Below are 12222 nucleotides of genomic sequence, written 5' to 3' on the forward strand. Positions count from 1 at the left end.
TGTTGCGTCACGCCGGCGCGCTGGCCGCGGACTGCGGGCTTTGCCTTATACGGCGGACAAACGCGTCTGGAACCGCGGTCCCTGTGTCGTTCCGCGCCTGCGGGCTGACCACGAACAGTGCTCTGTCTCGCTCGCAGCCCTGCGGGACGCCCCTTGAGTGCGAGAGAGACGAAAACACTGCCCGCAATCGCCCCGCGCTGGTGCACGCTTTTTCGCTCGGCATAATGGCGCTGGCGAATTTGTTTAAAGTTGGCGCGGCGAGCCCCGCCCCGCCCTTCCGCCGCCAAGGCCGGCGTCGAAGGCGTGCAGCACACTGTGTGCCGAAGGTGGCGCCCGACCGCCCCACCCCGCCCCGCCCGGCTCGGGTGGCTGGCGGTGCTGGCCGTGAAGGTGACCGCGGCCTGGCCAGGCCAAGCTGGCACCGAAGGTGTCCACATCTGCGTCATCGTCCTGGCCGTGTACCACACGTGGGCGGTGTGGGTGCGCCCGCCTGGGTACGCCCCTGGTACGCCCCCGCGGGGCTTGCGTGACCGCGCCGCGCGGGTTGCCTAGCAACGAAGGGCATGGACGTCACGCCACCCGCCGCAGCGCCGCGCCGCCGCCCAGCAGAGGGTCTGGCTGGCGGTAAGGGCGGATGAGTATTTTCCCCGCTGTCATGCTGTCGGCCCAGCCGGTGCGCGTTCTGTCTGACGGTGTCGTGGATGCACCGGCGTGCGCCGTGGGCTGCGCGTCGCGTCGCGTCGTCTGCTCGCGTCGTCCGCTTCTGCTGGTGGGGCCGCACGCGGCGCGCGGCGCGGCCGGCGGGGCGGCGGTGTGTTCCCCGCTCCCCGTGTGCAGTGCACTAGTCTGGCTGCGGCGGTCGCGCGGGCCTGGCCGCCTCGTGGTTCCCGCGAGCCGCGTTCCCTTGCCGCTCCGCGAGTCGGACTTCGTCGTGGCGGTGATGTCGGTGTGTGCGGTGCACAGTGTGGTGGCGAAGCTCGGCCGCTTTGTAGTGTAGTCCCCACCGGAAGCGGCCATGCTGTCGGCGGAGGTTCCGGTGGCCGCGACGCCGCGCGTCCGCATGGTGGTGCCGCCCCCGCCGCCTCCAGAGGGGGCGGCGCGGCCCGCCAAGGCCAGCATCGGCGTCAACGTGAACCTCTGCGACCTGGTGGACGAGGGCTTCGCCGTCGACGACGCCTTCGAAGTCCGCGACTGTGACGACGTGGAAGGTAAACACCCGGCTGAGTGGCCTGAAGTTTCAAGCCACGATGTTGAACCTGTTGGCAAGCTTAAGCCATGGATACGACTTTCTTACTGTTACATTGCCTAAAACGGTTATGCCACTCATGCGTACTTCACACCCAGCAGAAGCTCGTTGGCCATGCCCGACGCCCATCTGACCAGAAGCCGAGTGTTTCCCAGGCTGCTTCCCAGAGGCGGTTTGGAGGCCGAGGCGCCGCATCGCTCCTCGATCGCACGGTGGCGGGGCTGGCGGGGCGTGGGTCGCGCGGGGCGGGGCCGCGGTTCCGTCACGGTGGTTGTCACTCCACTCGTCAATGTCTCTGTTAGTTTCTCCACGCCGGAGGTCCTCCCTTCCCCGACTCGTTTCTCCTCCGCTGATTGGTATCCGCCGCGAACACGTACTTATTAGCCGCCTCCATTGTCTTTCCCGCTTTTTTCAGTCGGCGGCGGGTTGAATCGCCTGGAACGGCGCAGCACGGCGCGTCGATTTGATTACCTTTGTTTCGCAACCACTCGACCGTTTGTTTGAGGAAAGTGATCGGCGCTGCCCGCGGCCACGGCGGCCCTGGCCCTGGCCCTGGCGCCCACCCTTGCCGTGCCGCCACTGCCAGCCACTGCACTGCAAAGCTCGGCGCACTTGTGCGAGGAGAGCTTCTGCAGGCGTCCGCCAAGGCCGGGCAGAGCGCGCTGGCCGCGCTGGCGCTTCTCTGAGGGGCGGCCTACGCACCTGCCGCCGGCCTTCCGCTGGCCCGCCGCGCCCAGCAGCTCGCCCTGTCTCTCTCGCCCCCGTGGAGCCGTCCCGTGGGGGTGCGAGAGAGACAGAGCGCCACTGCAGTGGGAACCCGCTGCTGCGCGGCCTGGACCGCTTGACTTGCAGATGGCGCCGTGTCAAGCAGTGGAGCGATCCTCGCTCCGTCTCTCTCGCACCCTTACGGCTCACTCCACGAGTGCGAGAGAGACAGGGCGAGGCGAGCGTCGACCGCTCGGGGCGGCCGGTTGCTGGCCGCCTCCAAATGGGGCACCGTTTAGCTCGGACGGCGGCGGGACAGGCGAATCGACACAACAACGACCACCCCGCACAGTGGGCCAGAAGCCGGTGGAGGTGGCCAAAACTCTAGACGCGTTTTGAGCTCCAGAGTCGCTAAACAGGCCTCGAAACGATCGTGTGACCCCACCAACGGATTCCTCGTTCGGAGAGCAATCCATTGGTGGGGTCACACGTTCGGTTCGAGTCCTGCTTTGCGACTCTGGAGCTCAAAACGAGTCCAGAGTTTTTGCCGCCTCCACCGGCTTCTGGCCCACTGTGCCCCGCCGCCGCCTGATTTGCGCCTCGCCTACCTGGCCGCTGAATTGGGACGGCGAAAACCCCCTGTAAGGTCCGTCTCGAAACGCAGAGCGGCGCCGCGCCGTTTCGGCCGTTTCCAGTGTGGGCAGCGCACGCGGCGCGCGGACTATCAAACCGGCATCTCCTCGCACTAGTGCACTCGCTCGCACACGGAGTGCACGGACCAGTAGCTGCAGGAACAGTTAGCCACTGTGCGAGTGAATTAGACGAGCGCGCGCGTGTGCCCGTCTGGCCTGTCTGGATCGACTGCGCCACTGCGAAAAGAAAAAAGCGAAACGGGAATTCGCTGTTTGGATTCTCTGCAGCGTACCGCGGGTGCTGGGTGACGGCCTTCTCGGCCGCGAGCGAGGGGGCGGCGAGGACGCGAGGGACACTGGCTCGCAATGAGATAATGCCCTTTGTACGCCGGGATATGCGGGCTTGCAATGAGATGCGTGTGCGTGTGTGCGTGAGGGGGGGGGGGATGTAAATTTCCGAACAAGTGGGTGTCCGCACCAAACGGGCCGGGGAAGACACCAAGTGACATTGCCCGGCCTCGCGGAAGAAAGCAAAGTTTCTCTTGTTGTGGCTCGGCCGCGCCACGCTATGCGACGCCGTGGCTCCGCGGGGACACAGCCTCACCCGGTGTCGGAGAGGTCAGTTTGACGCATTTCTCTTCCTCGCGCTTCCGCTGTCGCGATTGGCCACGAAACACTAGGAACAGTTAATCCTTCGCGGATTTTTTTTTTTGCGATGCCCTGGTTTTTTAACGGTATGGAAACGCGCACTCTCGTTTGCTGCTTGTTAAAAGGAAAGTAGTTACAGTGCCGCCGCGGCGGCGGCGGGCGGTTTGATCGTCGTTATATTTCCCGGGCCGCGTGTGTCTTTACATGGCAGTTCCGGAGACGCTGTCGGCGTGCGTGGATGCTGGGCTGGCGCCGCGGAGACGCGGAGCACCGGAGCCGCGTCCAGTCGCGACAGATTGTGGAGTCGTTTTCTCGTGCCGACTCACACAGTAACACACACACATTCACACACACACACACACACACACACACACACTCGCTCCTCTGGCGTGCAAATAATAATGCCCCGGGTCGCCTCGTTTGTCCTACCTTTCGTTTGTCCTACCACCTTTTTTTAGGATATTTTTAGATGCCCTATTTTAAGACCTGAATTTAGTTCCAAAAATAGAAACAGATCCCCAGATTAAGCTGCTACTTTTTCCATCTATTTTAGATCCCCAAATCAAGATAAAATTTAAAAATTCCATTTTAAGACCTATTTTTGGAACCTATTTTTAGCCCCTTATTTTAAATACCTATTTTTGGGTTCTTTAAGATAGGATCTATTTTTGGGATCTATTTTTAGAAACGACCTTTTTTTTTGGATCCAAGACCCTATTTTTGGGTAATTGGAAGTCTACTATTTTGAAAGGCTGTCCGGGGGCTCTTCTCAGAGACCGGAATGGGCTCACTGCTCGCCCGAAAAGGAGCCCGACGCTACGGAGCGAGCAGCCCGAGCCCGGCCCGGCCCAGCCCGGACTCAACCCAAGACCCGGCGCAGCCCGGGCCAGCCCGTTCGGGCTGAGCAGCCCGTAGGGGCGGGGTGCAGGCAGGGGATGCTGCCTGCCTGCCGCGCCACTACGTCACTACCGCGTCGCGGGCTCATGAGCCCGCGGCCGTGGCCAGGCCCGAACCCCACCTGCCACCTGTCTGACCGCTGAGCTATCCGTCTGATTGTCGCGGGGCGCACTGGCTGTGCCTAGAGGAAAGCAGCACGACGGAGTGACCCCGTTTCCCGGTCTCTCCCCCCCCCCCCCCCCCCCTCGTAGCTCTCTCCCATTCGTAGCCCCTGGGTAGGCAACCCTGTGGGGGTGGTGTAAGGGGGGCGGGGAAGGTCATATATAAAATGATGAGGGATTAGAGACGGATTCGTTGATGGTCTTAAAGCATGCATCTCGGTTGCGCCGACCTATCTTTTCTACGACCAGCCTGTGGTTGTGGTAGTTGGGTGCAACAAGAGATTTGCGAGCAAAATTTTTACAGTAAATCATTGACCAATTCTTAGGGTATCGCTTTGATCAGCGCGCTTTGAAACGCACATCGGTACCGGTTAAAAAACGTGAAATTTTTGAGCCATTTTAATGCACTTTTCTGTTTTTTCGCCGTCGGGCTCAAAATCAGCTGGAACCGCAACGCGCTGGAGCTAGAGTTAGGGTTAAATAGCTATCCCAGACGTCAACAGCTATTCTTTCTTCGTCTGTAACGTCTGTCACTGCATGCGCCAGAGACAATGTCACAGCTCCAGACGGCCGGGCGCAATGGCAGTCTGGCAGTGCAGCACAGTTAGAGGAGGGTTCTACTTTGATTTGGATCTGTCTCGAGAAGACAAACAAAAAATGTCAGTACATGTCATGAGTTAAAATGGTTGAAAGAGTTTTGAATTTCCTCTGTTTTTTAAAAGCCAACCAATAACTGTTTCATTTTCCATTTTAGCCCATGGCATTGTTGATATTTTTTCTTTGTCTTCTTCAGACGAATCGAAATCTGTTTGGTAATGCTTGGTCGTTTAAAAATTTTACTGTAGGCGCTATCCTGCGAAAGTCTGCAGAGCCGAAAGCCGGGGAAGCGGTCGAAAATCGAACCCCCCGTCTGATTAGGCCCCTTATCTAACCCGGGGGAGAACGAGGACCGCTCTTCACGGTTCGAAATTCGAATCCCCTTTTAACAGTGAGGTCGGGCGGGGCGGGGAAGGGGCGGAGGGGCCACTTCGGGACCGTTCCATTGATCAGGCCTGTTTGCTTGCATCCAGCCTTTCTTCGGCGCGCCACTCGCCGAAAAGTTGCGGTTTTCGTCTCGGCGTTCCCCATTTTACGGCCACACCGTTCAAGATTTTGACTTGAAATTTGGAAGGCGTTTGACTACGAGTAGGACTACGCCTGTACATTGGCCAATTTTGGTATCGTGCCCAGGAGCCGAATACGGCGGTCTCTGTTTTCCGAGCCAATCACGAGGCAAAGGGAATGCCGGGCCGGGTCTGACCCGGACCGGGGGGGAGCCTAGTCTTTTACCAGTCTCTACCGATTTTTAAATCTTTTGGGCCCCCTTCTTTAGAAACTGCAATTTTATTTCGGTCTACATTGGGTCCCCGCGTGGAGGCATGGCCGGTGGCCGACCTAGAGTTACGTAATCCCAAAAAAAGGGAAACTTCTTCAAATTAGGATGTTTCTAAAAGTAAAACCCTTTAAAAAAAGAGGCCTAAAGTTGGTATTAAAAAAAGGGGCTAAAAATAGGCTCAAAAATAAGGTCCTTAAGTAGGTTATTAAAAAGGTTTCAAAAATGGTTTCAAAAATAGGTTCTAAAATTGTATTTTTTTAGCTCTTTAAAATTTGGGTGCAAAAGCGGTCCCTAAATTTGTATTCTGTCCCTATATTTGGGAAAAATTTTTTGACACTAAAATGGGATATAAATTTTGCCTAAAAATAGCGGTAGGACAAGTGGGAGTAGAACAAACGGAGCCGCCCTAATGCCCCCGTGCCGCTTGTCGTTACTGCTTCACAGTGTGGCGACAGCAGAAACCCCCACGGAGCGAAAGCGCGCGAACGGACGAACAAACCGAGAGAACCGAAGCTGCACTCTTTTTATTTTTTTTCGCCACGCGTAGCGCCTGCGAAGTGCAGGGTAGGCCGACCCGCCGAGGCCGCGCGCTCGACGGCACTGCCTACACTGCAGGCGCGCTGCCGCCGCACAGTGGGCCAGAAGACCGGTGGAGGCGGCCTAAACTCCAGACGCGTTTTGAGCTCTAGAGTCGCTGAACAGGACTCGAACCGAACGTGTGACCCCACCATTGGATTCCGCGTTCGGAGAGCAATCCATTGGTGGGGTCACACGTTCGGTTCGAGTCCCATTTAGCGACTCTGGAGCTCAAAACGCGTCCAGAGTTTTGGCCGCCTCCACCGGTCTTCTGGCCCACTGTGCGCCGCCGCCGTCTCTCTCGCGGGGTGTTCCGGAGGGGTGCGAGAGAGACAGACGGCAGCCTGGCGTCGCTGGACGTGCCCGAGCTGTCGCCACTGATCGGAGCCGGTTCGGCTCGGCCTGGCTTCGGCCTGCAGCGCGATGACGCGGTTTATATCGCTGAAGCACCTCACCGGTCAACGACTCTAGCAGCACCTCCCGGCCCGTCCCGGTCGCGGCCAGCGGGCTGAGCCCAACAGTGCTCCGTCTCTCTCGCACCCCCGCGGGACGCCCCGTGAGTGCGAGAGAGACAGAGCGCGTTGCTCCGTGCAGTGCGATACCTTTTTCGGGCGAATCGTGGCGGAGGCCGGCGTGCCACAGTGGGCCAAAAGACCAGTGGAGGCGGCCAAAACTCTAGACGCGTTTTTGAGCTCCAGAGTCGCTAAATTGGACTCGAGCCGACCGCGTGACCCCACCAATGGATTGCTCTCCGAACGAGGAATCCATTGGTGGGGTCACACGTTCAGTTCGAGTCCTATTTAGCGACTCTGGAGCTCAAAACGCGTCCAGAGTTTTGGCCGCCTCCACCGGTCCTCTGGCCCACTGTGCGTGCGCCGAGTCGTGCCGCTGTGACCCGCTACTCGGATCGCTCCGTCTCTCTCGCACACCCGCGGGGCGCCCCGTGAGTGCGAGAGAGACAGAGAGGCGGAAAGCAGCGCAAGGACTTGTACGGGGAAACAGTACCGGCCGGTGCGGCGGGTCGCGGCGGCGTTTGGGGAGGCGAGGCAGGGCGAGGCAGGGCAGGCTGGAGAGAAAGAGAGAAACCCAGACGAGTGCTTTGTGGAAACGGTTGCGCTAGAGCGTGGACGAGTGCGTGTAGAACACACTGAACAAAGCGGAGCGCGTGGGCGGGGACGGCCGGACACACACACATATATTCACACACACACACACACACACACACACAGCGCCGCCACGGCCGATAAACTCTCTGGCATGGACCCAGAGCCACCCTCCCGTGTGTGTGTGCGTGTGTGTGTGCGCGTGTGTGTGTGTGTCTGTGTGTGCGCCCCACGCGCGGTTCAAAGGCTGAAAGACGAAGCGGGCGAGGAACGCAACGGGCGATTTAATTCGTAGCGGTGGGGACTTTTAAACGTGATTTGCATCTGCCGCGACGCGTGCCGTGCCGTACACTCTGCCGGCGATCGCTGGAGAGCGGCCAAGAGGCGAGTGGGCCGTGCGGCGCGTTTGGAGCCAAAACCCGCAGCGGTTGTTGTGGCGTTTTGGGACACATGTCGGTCGAACACGGGTAGTCCCGACGCGCAGGAAAGGATTCATCATCGAAGCCCTGCGCTCGGGTTTCCTTCTTTTCCTCTGTCGTCCCCCAAGTGCGGCAGGAGGCACCAGTCTCGTTCCGCAGCGTGTCTCTCTCGCACTCGCGCGGCGTGCCACTGAGGTGCGAGGGAGACGGCGACGAGAGCGCTGAAGGGGAGCGTGTAATTAATTAACGGGTCGTCGATACCCCGCGCTTCCGGCGGGTAAGGCACGGCGTATTTCCGACGGTCGCGTTGCACTGTGAGCGCCCGGCCCCGCCCCGCTCCTCACACTCATGGCGCATCCGCTGCTCGTTTGTAGTCAAGGATGGAGGGGACGCTCTGTCTCTCTCGCACCCCCGTGGGACGGGCACAAAGGGTGCGAGAGAGACAGCGAGGGAGACGGCGGCGGGGCTTCGTGACCCTCCGCAACATCCGTCCCCTCACTCGGCCAATTAACCGTGTTTCAAAGGGGGACGCCGCGCCGCTCATGCGCCGCTCGCTGGAGGCTCCAGAAACCGCGCCTCGTTTTACAGTGGCTGCCCCGAAAGTGGAAATTAAAGCAGGCCAAGCCTTGCGTTCGATCATAACCGCGGCCGCTTACTGCTGGACGGCGCTACAGAGCGGCCGAGATGCGCTCTCGGTGGCGCGCCGCTTGTGTTGCATATGCACAGCCGTCGCTCTGTCTCTCTCGCACTCACGGGGCGTCCCGTTTCGGTGCGAGAGAGACAGACACGACTCTCGGAATCGAACCGCAGTTTATCGGATCGAACGCATCGCGGCCACAACTTGTCACTTTCTTCCGAGACTGTACCGCGATCATATCGGCAGGGAAAGGCCGCCGTGTCCAGGAGATGTCCAGAGTGTCTCTCTCGCGCGGAGTACCGACAGCTGAGGCCCTTTTGAACCGCTGCAAAGGTCCACCAGCGCGGTGGAGACCGAAACGCCCTGCTAGAGCGCAGTCTGGCAGTGGCGTGGCGAGGGGCGCGCTGAGGCAGTGGTGTGGCAGGAAGCGGGCTCATTTGTTTCCCTGTCCTTAAATTAGACGGAGCTGCTTCGGCCGAGTATGGACGGCCAGGCGCGGCGGGGCGGCGCGCCAGTCGCATCCCGAAACAGTGTGCCGTCGTCGTCGCTCTGTCTCCCTCGCACTCGCCCGGCCTGCCGTGGGGGTGCGAGAGAGACCGCAGGCTGCCGCAGGCCCTATCGAAGACTCGCTTTGATTATCTGCCCGATAAGGCTTCGCTGACGCGCTGCTGCTGCTGGCGGTGTCGCGGGTCGCGAGGCAACACCTGGCGGAGCCGGCCAGAGCGCACCTACACTAGAACGCCGCCGCGCCGCCGCGGTGCAGGCCCACTGGGAAAATAAGCCGTGCTCACTCGCTCTGGCGCGCGGGGTATCTGCGGCGAGCGGGCGGGAAGCCCCGCTATGTTGCTGCAGTCGGTTTCGCCTTCGCCGTCGCCCTTCGCGGCTCTCTATCCTGTTTGGGCACGGCCTGCATGGCGGCGCGGGGCGGGGCGGGGGCAGGGTCACGGCAGTAAAACGGACCAAAATGCAGCGCCGCGGTTTACGGCCGCCGTGTGCCTCCTTGTGCCACTCCGCTGCCACTCCACTGCCACCGGTCGGCGTGTGGAAAGCTTGCGCCAATCACCAATCGGTCATAAATCGCAAGCCTGATGTTGTCGCGCGGGGCTCCGTGGAAGGACGTTGTCGACTGAAGGCGTAGGTGTGACCCTGCGCACTTCCCGTCGGGCCTACCTGCGGGCAGCAGGCTGACGACGCTGTCTCTCTCGCACTCGTTGGGGGCTCCGCATAGCTCCGCATAGCTCCGCATGGGTGCGAGAGAGACAGCGCTGTGCGCTGGAAAGCGTGAATTCAGCCTGCGATTAATTAAAAGCAGGAGCTTTACTTTCCTGTTGGGCGATGGCGCGTACTCCGCCGCTTTTTGAGGCGAGTGAAAGCTTCGGCAGTTTGGCCTTCGTTAACGCGGGCTTAGCGGCACCAACGACCAGCAACGACTTACGGCCCCCTGGGCCGCACTCTGTGGCGATACCCCCCGCGCGCTGAGACTTTACCGCTGTGCTTTTCTGCCCCGCAGGCCTGGCCAACAACTGGAGCTCGCTGCAGGACCGCGCCCAGGAGCTGCTCCGCCTCAAGAAGGAGATGGACGCGCTCAAGGACGACCTGCTCAAGACGCGGGGTATCGCCCTGTCGTCGGAGCTGGGCGACATGGACCAGCTGGACGAGCGGATCCGTCTGGTGAAGGTGAGTGCTGCGAGGGGTAGCGCCGCGTGTACTCCGCGCTGTCCTGTCGGCGCGGGGTAGCGCCGCGTTGCGGCTGAGGGCGGGAGTACCCCGCGCGCGAGCGCCGCCGCCGTGGGGGAAGACGGAGGGAAGACCCCGCGCGCGAGCAGACTGCCCGCTGGGAAGGTGTCTGACCGCGAATCAAGCCAAAAGGTGTTCAAAACCCGGAAAACTCGAAAAAAAAGAAACAATCACAGTCAACTATAGACGCCGCTTGTAAAAAATATTTTTCAGTGTATTCGCAGTTTTGTTTCAAACTGGCCTGATCGCATTAAATTTGGCCGGCGATTCCCCTGCCCCGCGGCGAGAGAGAGAGAGAGAGAGGAGAGAGAGAGAGAGAGAGAGAGAGAGGAGAGAGAGAGAGAGAGAGAGAGACGCCTACTTATACCCCCTTCTCCTTATCTGCACCTCTATCGGTTCTATCCCCGACTTCCGGCGCGGTCCCCGCCGCCCTCCGCCAGGGCGCGCGCGCGGCGCTGGCGGGGCGGGGTGCGGGGCCGGGGTGCGGGGGCGGCGGGTAAAAGCGTAGTCATGTCGGGGAGGGGGCGCACTGGGAGGGGAGGGTCCGTACGTGCCCGGAATAAGCGAATTTGACGTAGGATATTTTGGCCGCATAAAGTAGAGAGCCGGCGGGGCCCGGCAGCGCGGCAGCGCCGAGGGCAGCGCGGCAACGCAGCCAGCAGCCGACGGAACGGCAACGGGCAGCCTTAAAATCCGTTTCAACATTTCTCCATTTTGCCGCGGCGCCGCGGTGCCGGGCAGCACAAGCCTATATCCGATATATATCGGTGCATTTCGCTCGCGGTGCAGAGAGAGAGAGAGGGGAGAGAGAGAGAGAGAGAGAGAGAGAGAGAGAGAGAGAGAGAGAGAGAGAGAGAGAGAGAGAGAGAGGGCGGGCATTGTTCCGTCATTAGACGCAGGGAGTTATGGCACAACTTGCGGGCCCGCGCGGCGCTGCCCCGCCGGACCCGGCGAACCGATGGCTGCCGATGGCTTCCACTGGCCGGGGCGCAAATGCGGGTAATGCCTGCTATGCCTGCCAGTGCGCCGCGCGTGCCATTACGCCCTCGCCGCGTCGCGCGGTGCTCTGTCTCTCTCGCTCTCGCGGGGCGGCGTGGGGTGCGAGCGAGACGGAGCGATGCAGCCGCAGTGTCGGCATGCATCCCGCCACGCATCGGCCGCTCTGACTGATGGCCTGTTTGAGTAATTGCAATGCGATGCCCATTGGATTTGGGGCTTGCTAGACTCGCCAGTGTAACGTGGTGGCCTGGCAGCGCCTCTTGGAAATGCAAGATCGGTGGCGCCGAGCCGCGTCCCGGACACTCGGCGGCCGTGTTGACGAGTAGGTGCTGGCGGTCGTCGTGAGCCTCCCTCCTCCTTCCGGTCTAATCCCCCGGGGATGGCTCCGCGGCGCGCACTTTAATTGCTCCGGACCTCCCTTTCTGGCCCGATGGACACCGCGGACACGGCCACGGACGCGGGGGGCGCCGACGGCATCCTGGCTGCCGGACATTGACTACAGATATCAGGATTAATTCTTCATCAGAATGGGATTAATGCCTTATCACTGGTCTGTCTGTCCTTCCTGTCCGTCCGTCCGTCCGTCCGTCCGTCCGAGCGGTGCCTCGGAATGCGCGGAGGCCCTGTTCGGTGGCGCCCCGGCCGAGGCCCTGGCCAAGGCCCTGGCCGTCGTGGAAGTGCGCGCCCCTCGCCCGGATTGCGGCGCTGGGACGCGGCGAGTCGCTTGGCTGTAAATCTCCAGTAGATGGACATTGATGCAGAGAGAGAGGGAGGAGAGAGAGAGAGAGAGAGAGAGAGAGAGAGAGAGAGAGAGAGAGAGAGGGTGGGCGGCCCGGCGGGCTTTCAGCGCGGCTTGTCTTTACTGTCGGCGAGGCCGGCCGCGGCGCCGCCGTCCGGATGCCTTCCGTCCGAATCCTCGGCAGCTGGCCGTCGTCGTGCCCGTCGTAACGGCGAGGGGGGACTCGTCCTCCGCGACGTGCCCGTCGACGCCATGCCGGCCAATCTGTGGAGTGCTGGGCCGCATTATCCGCGTTTGAATTTTGCCGCGCTGTCCGGCTGCAGCAGCGCGGTACCGCGGTGCGGCGCC

General features: G+C 61.2%; 1 protein-coding gene across 1 annotated transcript in view; it reads left to right on the plus strand.

Moving 5' to 3' along the window:
• LOC117652714 (nesprin-2-like) overlaps positions 1-12222 on the plus strand; it is a 31235-nt gene that overhangs the window by 2067 nt on the left and 16946 nt on the right. Inside the window, exon 5 of the mRNA XM_034397807.1 lies at positions 9910-10076. Coding sequence (XP_034253698.1) covers positions 9910-10076 — 167 coding nt within the window. The remainder of the gene's footprint in view (positions 1-9909; positions 10077-12222) is intronic.

This window comes from Thrips palmi, unplaced genomic scaffold (assembly GCF_012932325.1).
Source record: "Thrips palmi isolate BJ-2018 unplaced genomic scaffold, TpBJ-2018v1 HiC_scaffold_7, whole genome shotgun sequence".
Taxonomy (NCBI): Eukaryota; Metazoa; Arthropoda; class Insecta; order Thysanoptera; family Thripidae; genus Thrips; species Thrips palmi.